This window comes from Protopterus annectens, chromosome 12.part0 (assembly GCF_019279795.1).
Source record: "Protopterus annectens isolate FY-2018-M chromosome 12.part0, PAN1.0, whole genome shotgun sequence".
NCBI classification, from domain to species: domain Eukaryota; kingdom Metazoa; phylum Chordata; order Ceratodontiformes; family Protopteridae; genus Protopterus; species Protopterus annectens.
The window spans coordinates 528,005,132-528,021,218 of NC_056746.1; the positions used below are offsets into that span (position 1 = coordinate 528,005,132).

At 38.6% G+C, this 16,087-nt stretch overlaps 1 protein-coding gene across 1 annotated transcript in view; it reads left to right on the forward strand.

The window, feature by feature from the left end:
• Positions 1-15,722, forward strand: part of CYTH3 (cytohesin 3) — a 934,108-nt gene extending 918,386 nt beyond the window's left edge. The window contains exon 13 of the mRNA XM_044089667.1: positions 13,661-15,722. Within this exon, the coding sequence (XP_043945602.1) occupies positions 13,661-13,733 (73 nt within the window). The 3' untranslated portion in view covers positions 13,734-15,722. The remainder of the gene's footprint in view (positions 1-13,660) is intronic.
• Positions 15,723-16,087: the final 365 nt, after the last annotated feature.

Genomic DNA, 16,087 nt, shown 5'->3' on the forward strand with positions numbered 1-16,087 from the left:
ACAGTGTGAGAGTGCTGCATTCCTCGGATGTCTACTGACAGCTCAGGGTTTACCTACATAAAACCAAGTCCATCAGACAGGCTGACCAGCTTTTCATATCCTTCCACCCTAGAGCCCTGGGGGAAGGCAGTGTCCAAACAGACCATATCTGCCTGGATCTCCAAGGCCATCACCTTCTGCTATCAACTCCATGGTAAATCTCTGCAAGGTGCAGTTAAAGCACACTCCACCAGAGCTATGGCCTCCTCAGGAGCCTTCTTTAAGGGCCTGGATACCTCTACTATTCTGGAGACAGCTACTTGGTCTTCAGTTCACGCCTTCACCAAACACTACACACTTGACCACATCTCTAGATCCAGGGCAGGGTTTAGCAGGGCTATCCTTCACAGATTCCTGGAGTCTGCCTCTATACTACCTCCCCAATCACAGTGAGCTTTGGCACTCGCCCATATGTGGAATACTGCAACACTGGATAGAAGGACAAAGAAAAGTTGTGTAAATTCTTGCCATAACCATAGATGTCCTTCTTTTCCATGTTGCAGTATTCCTTCCTACCCTCTTGTTAGGTGGCATTTCCCTGTCTGGGTGGCATTGGACTAGCATTTCCTTTATTAGGACTGGCTCCGACTGGGGCTTTCAGTCCTGAGGGCTGGTGCATTCAGACTTCACTTATAAGGCCCATGTTTTCCTCAGCCACGTCAGACATCCCACGCACCTCAGAGGGACTGAAAACTTTTGTATACTGGCTGTACGTAAGCGAGACAAGAGGAGTAAACCATATGTAGAATACTGCAACATGAAAGACATCTATGGTTATGGTAAGATTTTACACAATTTTTCTTTCTTTCACTAGCTCTTGCACTTCCTCATCTGGGACCCCTGCAAAGCCACAACATTCAGTATGCAAATCACCTTTTGTTGAACTTACTGTTTATTCATTGCCTAGTAGCATGTTTTCAAAACAAAAATGACTCACAGTCTGGTGATACTGTCCCACTTCATCTCTTTCCAGTCCCTGCAACTGTCTCTGGCTATTTCTTCAGTCCAGACCATTCACCTAGACTATGGTAGGTCTCAGATCTGTCTCTGGTCCTTCTTTTTTACAGTTAAAAATGACAGTGAAATTGGTGAAGCTCTGATTTGGTATCCCAGCCTGTAGCCTCAACAGTGTACAGCACAAAGTAAAATATAAGGATAACCGATTAAGTAGGTGTCTTAACAGTCTGGCATCAAGTCCCACTGCTCTTAGCAGTCCTAGTCTTTGTTGGAAGTCTAAAGTTATGTAAAAGTAAATTACTAGATCTGCCTTCATAGATTCTAGGTTCAACTTCTAAGTCATGTGATGGGCTTTCAGAAGAAACTCACTGCCTCACACTTTGAGTTGAGAAGACCCTGTTGGCCTATTTTAAGTTGGCCTTTACATGGTGCTTTGCACCTGTAACATCATCACCATTATGTTTATGGCTAGCGCTAGACTGAACAAGTACTGCATTTCTTTCCTTTCTTTAATTCCTAGTGTAAAGGCTTCTTGGGAAGGCTGTGATAGCTGTTTGGGGATCAAACCTTGTTTGGAAGGTTTATTGAGGATATTGTAGCAGACCGCTGAAAAGGAATAACGTACTACATCATGGAGCATGAGTCATATTTAACACTTGCAGAAGGGCTTATGTCTTTTTCTTTTGCTTCAGATACAGATATCTTAGATGTCTGACCTGAAACCTGCTGAAAACAAGACTTTCCTTCCACTTGCTTCCATCTCCCTCCCTTCAGTTCAGCCTGGGAGCACCCATGTCTCTCTAGATATTTTGAATCTTTTCCAGTAATTAACTCAGTGGCCAATAGAATGGTCCCAGTGAAGAAATGCCCTTCCTGCTTACCCTGTTTGTACTCACAACTGCAAATTGATGACCCCTTCCACTTGTTATGAGATTATCTATTGCTAGAAATGAACCAAATGTCTGTAGCTGTAATGCCTGGAGCTGAACTGTACAAGTGCCAGATCTTTTAGTAATGTTCAGAATAAAAGTCTTGATTCACTGAAGGTTTGATAAAGGTGGTTTATTATGTAGTTACTAGATTGTATATAACTGGAACTGTTAACCGTATACAGTGGAGGTAGATAATAGTCATATAACTGAAACTGTTAAGTTATTCAACAAGATCTGAACAAGTCTTAAATTACTGAAACTACCTCAGGTAACTGTGCTGATGAACTGAAGCTTTATAGCCAAATATTGCAGACTAAGTATACCAGCTGCTGTAGCACTGAAGACTGAATTAGACGGTTATCTTGTAACGTTGAACTCAGAACTGTTCTTTCCTCTCAAATGATTTTCTTAACATCTGACTTAACTTCTGTATTGAAAGTATTTCTCTTAATACTAAAACCTTGTAAACTTCCTACAAGTTTACACACCTCCTTAACCTTGGTTCCCAAGCCTTGTACCATGTAAAAAGGTTCTGCACATTTTGTTAGCATATCTCCTTATCGGTGCTTCGGGCTGAAGATTATTTCACTGAGTTCATTGTATCCCTCACTGAAACATTTCTTTCTGTTGAAACTGCATGTGAAATTTGAAATTTAAAATGAACATATAGGCCTGCTTCAGTATGGCTACATTTCTAGGCCTGTGCAAAGAGAGTACTAGATTTATGTAGGATTTATTTAGACAAAACTGTACTTATGTAATGAGACCTGATCTTACAGCTAGAGCTCTTGAAAATGCTCAGTCCTTTTTCATAAATCATATGAGCATTAACCAATCTACAGACTTATTCAGCAGATCATCTAAATGTTTCTTTAAGAAACTGTAGTATGGGCTCTCTCGCACACTAGGTGGCAAGATGTTTTCCATGCCTTTCTGATTCCCAAACAGGGAGTGTGTTTCCACCTTTTTAAAATCTCTGTTCTTAATCATTGAATCCTGCTTACTTCCTTTCAGGTGGTTACCTAGCACTTCCTCATGCTTTGCTGGCATTTGGTTCAGTTCCCCTGGTATATAACCTGTTAACCTGTAACTTAATTCACCGCCAGTACCTATGCTTTTTGAGATGTACTGTTTCTGGTTCAGGCAAGTACTGCTTTTCTAGACTTTCCTACGTAGAAGGAGTTTTTACATTGTGCCTTTCTACGGTAGTGTAGAATGTTTTTAAATTCAGTTTCTTTTCTTTTCTTCCTTGGCAGTTCTGGTTCACCACAGTGGAGACTCAACATACCACATCTGCTGCAAGTGCATTTGCACTCATAAGCTGAGGGGAATTCAGCATGCACAGGCATGCTTTCCCTCTGGAGACAACAGCAGCGAGAAGAGCTGCGGTGGGGGGGGGGGTGATCCCATGGGGGAGAGCATAGGCCACCTTACAGGACAACCAGTCTGGCCTCCTCAGTACCATCCCAGTATTGGAGGGGAACAGAAGGCTCATTGGAATTTGCAGGCAAGAATGAATAGGGTTGTCACCTAGCCTAGGAATGCCTCATTCCCATTCACCACTCCACTTGATTGATGCCAATAGAAGGGCTATCTAAAGATCTTTTATGGATTAAAACCAGAAGGATCTCCACCTTCCTTTTACTAGAGGGTGTTCTTAATCATTTTCAGAACTTTTTTTTTTTTTTTTTTTTTAAATAATGCTCTTTATTAAAATTGAACTAAAACATTGACACAGGTATACATATGTTAATTTAAAAGAAAATAAACCAGACAGAATTTTCCTGAACTGTACGTACATTTCATTTTTAACAATTCTCATATTCGCTCCAAAATTACATACATTTTTAAATTCATACCTTCCCTTGCACCTCATTTCTCCTCCTGAAGAGTATTCTACATATATTGGTACCACAGATTCCATTCCCTTCTCTGTAATTTATTTCCATTTTCTAAGGATTCCACCAATAATTCTGATTTCTTTACAATATTCAGTACTTCAGTTACAGATGATTTAGATTGTTTTACATTTTGTAGTGTTTGCTTTAGTAGCATTAAACTTACTATGTCTAGGCAATTCAGAGCCTGTGTCCCAGCTCAAAAGAATCATTTCTTTAGTTACGGTGATTTGGTCTCCCAACACTTCTGCCAGAAAACACTGTAGGGAATGTTTAAAATGTACCAACTCTTTGTATTCCCTGAACACATTCCCAGTTACCCCCCCCCCCCGTATCTGTTTCCCATGACACCTCCAGCATTTGCTATCTGCTTGAAGAAAACTTATCTGATGCCTGTTTTGGGTATAAGAATATCTATGCAAACACTCCCAAGCAAAAACATTTTGAACCTTCTGGAGTTTGTTGCATACTTGAAAGCCGTAAATACGTCTTTCCTTTGTTCCCTTGGTAAACTGCCTTATCAGGCTCTCTTCCCAATCTTTTCTAACCTGCTCTGATTGATTCTAATAATTATCAAGCAATATTTTTATGTTCTGTACTAATTATCCCTTTTTTAAGAGCTGTCTCTGTTCTAGACTCGAGCAAAAACTCTACCATACCTGGACTTTCACTTATCACTTCCCCAACCCTTACTTTTTGCCTGTATTCCATTATCAGTCCTTGTTGTGGAAGGCTGTCTCTAACTTGCAGTCCAAACTTCTGCTTAACCTTATCCTACTCAATTAACCATTCCATTTCTAGGTATTTGCTCCCACTACCTTGGTTCCTTTTCCAGTTTTCTCCAGTAAATTCCATCTGTTTCTTGCATATTTTCTCTACCCTTACGTGCTGTCATACATCCATTTATCCGTCCGACAACCCCTTTTTCACATTTTTGCACATGGGTTCAGGGTGTCTTGTTGTTCATAGGTAAGGTACTAGGTTACCTGCCCGAGGGCATTTATAAGCCTAGCCAGAGTGTGTCGGCTTTCGCCGCCCCATTGATTAATTAACTGATCCTCTGTCAAGCAGAGCCAATGAAGTGATCCCAGGGGTGTATTTTCTGTTACCCATCCACTCGTCAAGGTTTCTCTTGAAGAGTGTTAGTGAGGGACTCTGCCTGATGTAATTTGGAATTTTGTTCCAAAGCATGGGGAGTCTCTGTGACAGGAATCTATCTCTCTAGCATGCTCTATTTATTGTTGTGGTGAGGTTTAGCTCACTAGAGCGCGTGGCTCGCAGTGACTTGGATTTCTTTAGGTGGAGCATGTCCATCACTTCTGAGTTGGACATGGCTTTGAAGTCAGGCAGAGATCACCTCTGAGTAAGCGATATGCCACTGAGTACAGCCAGAGTTTTTTCAGTCGGGCTGCATAGGACATATGTTTGAGACCAGTAATCCTCTTGGTGAGGTACTTTTGTGGTCTTTCCAGCTGTTGGAAGTATCTTGTGAGGTACATCCCAAATGGGGCATTGTACTCTATGATGGGTCTAATATGTGACGAGTAGAGGGGCACTATAACCTCTTTATTTCTAGATGCGAACCCTTTGGTAATTAGATGGGATTTCCTAACTACTTTGGCAATATGATTGTCAAAGGAGAGATTGCTATCTGCCTGGGTCCCCAGATCTATTATTACCTTTTCTGTATTAAGGTGGCTGCCACCTATGTGGTAATTCGTGGTGTTTTGTTTTTCCCAAACGGGATGACTATGCATTTTTGGCATTTAGCTTGAGGCCATGACTTTGACACCAGGTGTCCGTCTCAGTAAGGCCCTTGTCAGCCGGAGAGTCAATTATGGCTCCCAGTTTGCAGTCATCGGTGAACTTGGTTAGCCATAGTCCTCCTGTGTTTGCCTGTACTTCTGAGAGAAGTATATGCCGAACAGTAGGGGTCCCAGGACCGAGCCTTGCAGGACACCACTTGTGACTGGTTTAGAGTTGGACCTGGAGCCTGCTATTCTTACCGTGTGAGTTCTGTCTATAAGCCAGTTGGCAACCCATCTCGTGACATAGGGGTTTATGTTCAGGCTGGTGAGTTTTTCTGTAATACCCAAATGCGGAATGGTGTTGAAAGCCTTGGCGTGGTCAAGGTAGGCTGTGTGAACCACTTTTCCCTCGTCTATGGCCTTGCTGACTGTCTCAAAGAAGTCAACCAGGTTTAGTGGGCATGATTTGCCCTTAACAAAGCTGAACTGGGTCGGGTCAAGTGTTTGGAGGTTCCCAGTGTCTTTGTTAATGAGTTCCATGATGATGCGCTCCATAGCCTTGCAGACCAGGCTAGTCAGGCTTATGGGGCGATAGTTACCAGGGTCAGTTGTGGCCCCTCCTTTGTGGAGAGGAATAACCGTTGCTGTGCTAAAGTCTCCTTTCTCCATTCCTATGTTGGCTTTGTTCTTAGAATGCTTTTTTGCTACTTTATGAATATAATGTTCTGAATGGTGGTTGTTATCCTCCTTAAGGACCTGCATCCAAAATCTTAATCTCCTTATTTTTTGAACTCTCCTGTTTTATCAACATCTCTTTCCACTTTGATTTATAATCACCCTGCTGTTATGCGTATGAGCTTTACCTGAGCATCTGTATAGTATCCCTTCAAATCGATTAATTATAAACTACATTGTTCTATGGGAGAATCACTTTCATCTCATTTAACTCTTCCCCTCCCAAATAAATTCCTTAATGTAGCACTCCCATATCCCTTTCTCTTTGCTCGTACTCTATCAATCCTGATAAAGAAGACTGTCTGTAACCGCCATTCCAAACTTCTGCTTAGCCACATACCACACCCTTAGCTTTCCCTCCTGAGTTTTTTCCCAGTAGCCCAGTACCTTGGTTGCTTTGCTAATTTCCTCCAGCCCCCTCTTGCCTATTTTCTATACCTCTGCATGCAGACATCCCTTTTGGTAAATCTCCATTTCCATATTGTCTCCGTTCTTAGAATGCTTTTTGCTACTTTATGAATGTAATATTCTGTATGGCTGTTCTCCATACGAATGTATATCCAAAATCCTAGTGTCTGTCTCTCGAGTACCCCCTCCCCTTTAGTTCATCATCATTCTTTTCTAGTTTTATTTATATAATTTTCTGCTTGAGTTATGTGTACATGCCTTAATTATGCAGCCCTAAAATAATGCTTCAAATCAGGCACATTGTTCTATGAGGAGAATGAACTTACCCCACTTAACTTTTCTCCTCTTCCCCTCCAAAGTAAATGTCATCAGCCCTTTACTATCATCCACAATTTCTCTGGTTTATAAAAATTCACCTGACCTTGTATACAAGACTAAAGGCACTGAAAATATTTTTACTCTGTATCTTAGCGATATCCATAATCAAGGGCTTATACTTTCTCAATTTTTGTACTGTTAAGTTTCTTCAATTATTCTTAATTGCCGTAACAGAATCCTTTTTTTTTAATTCCCATGTATAAATACTTCCCATTATCATACTCCTATAAGTAGGACGCAGCTAAACCAATTCATGCACGAGTACGTAGTTTACCACTACAGCTTTTGTTTTTTAGATCCCTAAAAGACTTAAAACTCAAAAAACGGTCTACACCAGACTATTTACTCAATATTTGCAAACAAAGCTAACCTTCCTAAAATTGCCATACCAGTCATATCCTTGAATCCTTTATTCTCTTTCAGCACTAAATGTAAAGCAAATAAAGGGGAAGAAGGACATCCCTGCCTGGTTCTTCTGTTAAAACACAGCTTATCAGAGTGGAGCCCTCTCATCTTAATTATTTCTTCCAACTCTTCATATATCTTTTACATTAACCATATTATTCTGTGCAGATGCTACCACTTAGCTAATCATAAGATCTAGTTGACTGTACTGAATGCTTGCTCCCTATCAAGACTTACCAGCAATTGCAGTTTTTTTCTTATACTCTATGTGTATCATTGCTTTAGCTGTAGTGTCTTTACCCTCTTAGGGTAGTGCAGCCACCACTGCTTTCTTCCACAATGCTGCTACTTCCGAGACGTTTTAAAATAATATTAAACAAATCCTTCAAGATCTTTATCACTTTCTTAACCTCTTTATGTATAGATTTCCACAAGAGTACCATCTCTGACAGGAGACTTCCCTGTTGATTGATTATGCATCAAAGTTTTTGTCTCGTCTCTTATCTTGGTTATTAATTATTGAGCATCATCTTCCTCTAACCTTGGCATAATTCAGTCTTCCATATTTTTTCCAATTGTGCCGTCTAATATTTTCCTCATTCACCTGCTTTATAAGGATTTTCATAAAATGTCCAAAATCTCTGTAACATGTTTATTGCATCTGTGTGGTTATTTTTTCTTGTAATGGAAATGTGTTTGGCTGCAACTCTACTTTTGTCTTTGTGCTAAAAGTTTTTCCACTTTGTATTTATCAACAAATATATGCTTAACAACAACCTTTCTAAACTCATGCAGATTAAACAAGTACTTCCTTAATTTCCTTTTAACACTCTACAGTTGCTCTTTTTCTTATTCAGTAAGATTCTCCTCCTTCTCCAGTAGTTTTAAAAATTGTCAGCCCCTCTAAATAATTCCCATTAATTTCCTTTCCATATGTCTTTGTCTTATTTCTGCCATGTTTTTAAAATCCATTTTCATTTTATCCCAGCCACTAGCTATCCCCTCTGGTGCATTTTTCTTATTCATAATAACTGTGTAATCATATGCACTACCCAATCCTTAAATTCCTCTCCTTTCAACAGACAGGTAGGAAAACACCAGTGTCTCACTTTACATCATCACCCTGTATCTCTGTCCTAGTTCTTATTGGTGCATGGTCTGATATAGTTATTTTAGTGGGGTCCTGATGCTTTCAATTATGTGTGTGTTCCTGTGAAATATAATTGCTGTCCAGTTATGTAATAGGGAATAATAAATAAATTCTCTGAGTTCCTGCTACGGAATTCACATCTTCCATACCAAATATTCTCATGGACTTCTTTAGAAACCTACACACTTTTGTTAGATTTCCCCTTCTGTGTCCCCCAGTGTAGCATCACTGTTGCAGATCAGGTTCCAGTCTGCACCTATAATTAGGATTCCCTGCTGAAAACATATTATTTCTCCCAAAGTCCTCCTAAGCTCCATAATATAATAATTAGTAAGATTCAGAAAAGCTGAGTGATGAAGGAGGGACCTTAATTCACCAGTTTTCTCCAGCTTGCTAACCCTTTCTGATTAAGTGAATGCATCTCGTGTAACATTACTGAAGCTTTCGCCTTACATTGGGGGCACAGAACAGAGGGTGGTATTGCAAGCAGAGCTGCATGATCATGTGGTAGCCCGTGGAGTGGCTAATGCTAATTAGTCAAATGCTGTTTCCTCATAAATGTCTTTGGTTTCTGATTCAGCTGGATAATATTTTACTGTAGGTACAAAAACAATTATTGCATAAGAACACAGCTGTCACCTGTTCACTCCAGTGGATGTACTTGCAGTGCAGTTAAGTTCAGCAAAGATGGGGGGGGGTTAGTGTGGGGCATGAATTATGCTGCCTCAGTGTGTGTGTGTGTGTGTGTGTGTGTGTGTGTGTGTGTGTGTGTGTGTGTGTGTGTGTGTGTGTGTGTGTGTGTGTGTGTCTGTGTGGCCACACTGGGGGGTTTAGGTGGGGAATTGAAAGCCTGAATATGTATCTGTGTCTATATAAATGGCTGTTTATGGCTGTTTATGTGAGTGTGATCAGATGTGGAGGGGCTTGCTTGTTGTTACTTGTTGTTGGATGCATGTGGGGGGGTGTCTGAATGAATGAGTGAGAGAGAGAGGTGTGTGCATGGATGTTTGTATGTGTAGGGGTGCTTTTACCAACACAATGTATGGGCCACTAGGGTGAACACCATCACAGTCTGGCAGCACTAGTGTGCGATTCAGAGACATGCTAATGAGGGAATAATGAAGGTTTTATAATTGTTGCTGCAGTCACCTCTTGATTACATTTTCTCACAGGCTATTTGACTAATCTGTATTGTGCAATTAGAGCAAACAGTGAACCTTTTTTTTTCTGCATCCCAGAGGTAATTTGAGTTGGAATGTAAATACAAGCCAGTGTAATCTTCCCTGCCAATAACCCCTTATTATACAAATCTACCATTATCATCTTTTTTCCTCTTCTGTCACTGTTGGAGCCCCTCTCACAATCAGTATTACTCTCTTTTCCCTTTGTCCCTGACACATTCTGCTGAATAACTATGTTGAAATCAGACCTTTGTAATACTCGTGCTTTTTTCTGTCCAAATGCCTCTCCTGTAACATTACTATTTGCACCCTTCATTTCTTAATATAATTCAATACTTTTGCTTTTTGTCTGTACATGGAAGGCTATTTATAGTCAATATTAAATATAGTGTAGTTAACACTTCTTTTGAATGTATGTTTCCAGCTTGGATCTCATATGTGTGTACTAATGTTTTGCAAGCAAAGCTGATCTTGTATGTAGTTGTTTCTTTTCATCTCTGTTTGAACTGATCTCACATTTTGACAGGCTTTTAATTTCAGTAAAAAACACCTGAGAAACTAATATACATTATGCAATGAGTCAGCAGGTTTAAAAAACTTCCCTAATAATTACTTGTCAAAAATGGAGGAGCAAATAGGTGTAGCTGAGGAATGTGGCATGTAAGATCTGAATTGTCTGTACATAGTAAGGTCTTGCTAGGTTTAATGCTGCTGACTGCCAGTAAACAATTAAAAAAATCAAAATTTAAACCAACTATAATTGCAGTATTGAATATTGTAAAGGAAATAAAAGGCCTGGATGGGATCTTAAGAAAAAGGATCGCGCAAATTACATAGAAATAAATGGAATCTGTAGGAACAATATATGCAGAACAATGTAGGAGGAGTGAGTCTTAAGAGGAAGCAGGAATTGAAAATTTTATGTAATGGAGGGAACAAAAATTGTTAAAAAGAAAACGTATACTGCATGAAAATAACAATGGAAAATGTTACTGTGGTTTTGTTTTCTATTATTGTATGTATACCTATGTCACTGATTAAAACATGATGATTTAGTAAAGCTGTTAAAAAAAGAAAGTAAATATGTTTTCAAAACCCTCCATTTCCTTTCAACGTCCAGTAAATAAGCAAAACTATGCACAATTTCCAAAAAAAGAAGTTTACCCCTCCAAATAGGAGCAGTTGTCCCAAATTGATGGGTATATCCACAGACATTATCTATTTTAAAGTTAAGGCTAACTGTTTTAGAGCATTTTAGAGCATGTGCTTCCACTTGCACATATTGCTATCTTTACCAGTATTACTGCCTCAGAAAAGCCAGCAATATCTTTTTTTGTTTTTGTTTTTTCTATCTCATCCCTTTCTGTACAGCAGTAATCCTGGTGTCAGGCTTGCAGTAACAGGCCATTTAGTACATTACAGTTCTGTAAGTTGAACGTGCCATAACAGTCAATGTTCGAATGATCACTGCTGCAGTGGCCTTGGTTATATGGGTTATATCCTGCCAAGGATACAACAGCCAGCTTCCAGAGTTTCACAGCACATTCCACACACCCAAACTGTCTAGCAGCACAAGCTGAGCTGACTAAAAATAAGTTTGGTTGTGAAGCCCTTTAGAGCTTTCCTGCCAGACGATAGAGTCTGAGCACTGAAAGGATTATACTAGGAACAACAAAATGTAAATGTCCCCACCCTTGCAAAAACAAGGAGGATGGAGAGGGAGGGAGTGGCAACTACAGCAGTGATCATTCAAACATCCACTGTTATAGTAAGTTCAATTTACACAACTGTACTATGTTCATCATATTGATTACTGTTGTAGTAGCCTTAACTATATGGGTAGATTACTTTAGCTAACTATATTTGGGATGTGGAAGGAGAGGAGTCCAGGAATCCCTGGAGAATGGTCCAAGCAAAGCTTGATCTAGCCCTAGAGAAGGAATCAAGCTTATAGTGCTTTATAAAAGTATGTACAGAAGACCAAACAGGAGCTTCTAGAATACTTCTAGAATACAACCCTTTGCAAAAAGCCGTAGATGAAGTCAAGGCCTTGGTAGAGAGGGCCTTGACCCTGAATGTAATAGATGTGTGTTATGATGATTATAATGAAAGGTAATAGCCTTAGACAACCATTTGGAAATGGTCTGTTTTGACAGTTTGTCCCTTATTACCTTTACAAGAAGTAAACAGCTGATCTGAAGGACCTGAGAGATTTAGTTCTGTCAAGATAGTACGTCACCTGTCTCTGGACATCCACGGTATGGAGAATCCTTTCTCCCTCATTTTTAGATTCAGTAAATAAAACTGGGAGATGGATAGTTTGTATAAAATAAACCTGGATACCACTTTAGACATAAAAGAAGGATCAGCTCTCAAAGAAGCCCCATCCCATTGGAAAATGAGGTAGGGTTGATTTATCATAAGAACGCACAACGTGGATACCTTTCTTGTAGAGGTCAGAACAATCGGTAAAACTGTTTACCATGTTAAGAACCTCAAGTCAGCCTGATTAGCTGGTTCAAATGGAGCAAGTGTTAGCTTCTCTAACAAAATTAGAATCCAAGGAGGATCCACCGGTTTACTTGTTGGTCTCTTATGGAAACCCCTTTCTTTTTTTAAACAAGAAACATCTTTATTGAATTATCACTTATGATATAGGCAGTCATACATTTATATAAATGAAAACAAAACCATATTGACATATTTTCAGTTGCAAACATTATACATCACATATAATCTTCCATACAGTTATTTTCAAACATTACGTAGCTCATTCAATTCCCTGCTTTCCCTTAAACCTCATTCCTTTTCCAGAGCAGTATTCTACATGTATTGTTCCCACAATTCCCATTTTTTTTGTGTGTAATTTTTTCCTACCATTTTCTAGAGGTGCCCTGTCCCGTTCTTTTCTCTCTTACTATATTTACTACTTCTAGCATGGTTGGTTTAGAGTTTGATTTCCATTTTCTAGTAACTGCTTTTTTTGACAGCCACCAGAATTAAAGTCAGCAAAACCTTACTATGTCTAGGCAATTCCAACTCCATATCCTAACACAAAAAAATCATTTCCTTATTTACACCAATTTGCTAACCCAGTATTTCTGATAGAGTACTCTGTAGGGAATTTTTAAAGTCAGCCACTTCATTACACTCACAAAACATGTGTTCTCAGTTACTTCTTCCCTTTAACACCTCCAACGTTTGCAGTCTACTTGAGGAAAAATTCTTTGGAGCTTCTTCTTACCTTGTTCATTCTTTTCCTGCTTAGTATTCCTGAAGTATTAACTCATTTTGATGTTGGGTATTCTCACAAGTTTGTTATTCATCTCCAAGATTGCTGTATTCAGGCACCCTGTGCAAAAACATGTCCAGAGGTGCCCCATAATTTGCTTACAAAAACCATATCCAGTAGTGAAATAGTGTGGTGTGCAAGCTAAGAAATGTGTTTTGTATACAGTACTATTTGTTTAGCTAGCATGCTGTCCCCTCCTTGGCTATGGAAGAGTTGTCGAGATAATGCAGCCCGATTGCATAATATTCCCTGTTTCTACAGGATTCTTCTTTGTACACACATCTTATTTAAGTTTAGAATAAGTAACATTTATTTAGCTTTTCATTGTATTCTGTTATCCAGGTCCTTGCTGATATTAAAATAATTTAGTCTCTGTTGTCACTTTAATATATAACATAGTTAACATGGTTGCTGGAGAGTGCATATGCTTATATTCATGTATTAAGATCAATTTGTTTTGTCACTGTAAAATGTGATATCACTAGCTTCTGTAACAGCTGTTCTTAAATTTTGTTTTACTGTTGTTTCTCATTTCAGAGCTAGCATCAGCAGGGATCCATTTTATGACATGCTGGCCACCAGGAAAAGGAGAATTGCAAATAAAAAGTAAACAAGTGCACCACACAAAGCAGCTTAAGTTATTCCATTGTTGTAGAGCACCCAGCAAGACTGTAAATGCTGAACTACATGAAAAGATGACAGAATGTGGCATTGAAGAGGCAGTACTACAGTGGTTTGGTTACATGTAATCGTTCCAGCCAGGAAATAATGAGAAAGTAGAAAATTCTTAACTCTGCGATAGTAAAATGTACACCCTTGCTTGTAACTGTGTCCTTTGAAGAGAAGTATTTTCGATGACTGTATAATTGGGTGCATTGGTGGATAATGTTTGAGAATGGATCACTTTGACATTTTAAATTTTTATAAGAAAGCGTTATTCATTTACAGTTACAAACTCTTCCAAAGATTTGGTTAGTAGACGGTGCCGTGTGCTGTGGATTGACAGTTGATTTCCTAGTTGGTGTTGGTATGTGCTTTCGAAATGTTTTTAATGAAGTATGTCTTAACCTGGAGGAAAAGCAAGGTAACACTGAAGTATAGCATCTGCCAGCCAAATTTGGAGGGTGGCAGAAAGGCAGGCATGGCCAGTAACAGAAGAAGAAGAAAGATGATTAAAAATTTAAACTTGGCAGTGGATTGGAATCACAGTTGACTCTGTCCAGTCAGTATAAAGGACTTGGGGACAGGAAAAGATGTAAAACAAATGTTTATGTAACTTTTAAATGTGTAACAATGTATTAAGAATTCCTGTTTCAAGCAAATCAAACTAATATTAATGAGGCAGCTATAATGGTTTATTGTTTTTAAATGGAAAGGGCTTTTTTTCAGTTTCTTCCAGAGGAACCATCTTCCTCATGTATTTAGTTTAAGTAAATGTATGCTGTTTAAATAGCAATACAGTTTACTTAGAACAACAAAGGATGAATATTTGTTTCAGCTCTAGAAAGAAACTGTTCTTATTCATGAAAACAGTCTGATGTCTCTTAAGTAAAACCCGTATAAACATCAGTTCAGTGATTACAGGCTGTCCCTCTCTTTGTGACTTGAAGACGTAAGTGTGAAGGACTAGGTTTATATTTACAATACCAGTATATATGCAGTGATTTTCTACAAACATACATTTCAACATTTTCATAATACTTCTGTATTGACACCCCAGTGGTTACACAGTATTACTGCATTTAGGAGGAACCATGTAGCATCCTTCTAAATGTAAAGGTCGGATTTGAGTCTGACATAAAAATAGGCAAACCGCCTAGAGTCAGCTGGTCTGAATCATGGGTGCATAATGTAGAATAATTCTCGACACAAGTTTCTTTTTATGGTTAAGAAAAAAAAGCAGTAATTGGCCAAATGTTCAGACCAATATTGTTGTAAAATGGTACACACGTTTCTTATCAAATACCTTTGTTAGGAATATGTCATATATATAGTGTTACATATCTTATTTATTACATGTAACAGTCTCCAAGATTAAGGAGTTGCTTATTGCCAAAACATTGGTCTCAAGTAGACCACAAGCTATGATAAAATATTCCTTTTTTGACATTATTGTATTTATTTTCTTAAAGCAGAAATACTAATTGATAAATATACAAAATTTATGTAAATTATGTACAGTTTTATGTTACCATTTTGTTTTTGCTTACACTTTGAACATTAATTTGTTGCAGATTTGTGTTTTTGTGAGACTGAACATTTGGCATACCTCTAATTGGCGCACTACAGAGTATGTGCAGCACTTAACTTCCATTTTTGTACGCATTAAGTTGTTTACTGACTATGTATAGTTTTACTTCAGTATCTGTTTTCAGTCAGTGCCTCTGAAGAGTAAGGTAGTGCTTTCATGATGAATGTCAGAGAAGAGTATCTCACCTAATCAGCAGACATGAAAAATATGGTTATTCAGAAAGTTTCAAGATTCATAGTATGCACAAAATGCACACATTGTTTAAGTATCATATCATGTACAACATGAGCATTACTTCTGCATGTTACAAAAGAAAATAAATTCCAGTGGTAGGACTGGAAAAAATGACTGCATTATCTTTTTATAAACATAATATTGTCGCACAAATTATGACTGAATGTTTACATCATGATGTGAGTCATACAGATTACACCAAATAGTCATTCGGGCTTTATTGCCTTTTAGAAACAATTGTTTGCAGTATACTAAGGACAAAGGATTACCCAGGAAAGAACTTTAAAGCACTACTCCAGGATTCAGAAAAAGGCTCACTACTGGTAGTAATTGCCTACTAAAGGTAGATATGTTAACATGATGGTGAGAAAATGAGATTCAGAGACATCTATGGTAGCACTGAGAAATACCTCATTATCAGCTCTTTAGTATGTCTCTAAATTAGCACTGTCAGACCTGACAGATGTAGGGTTCTCCTT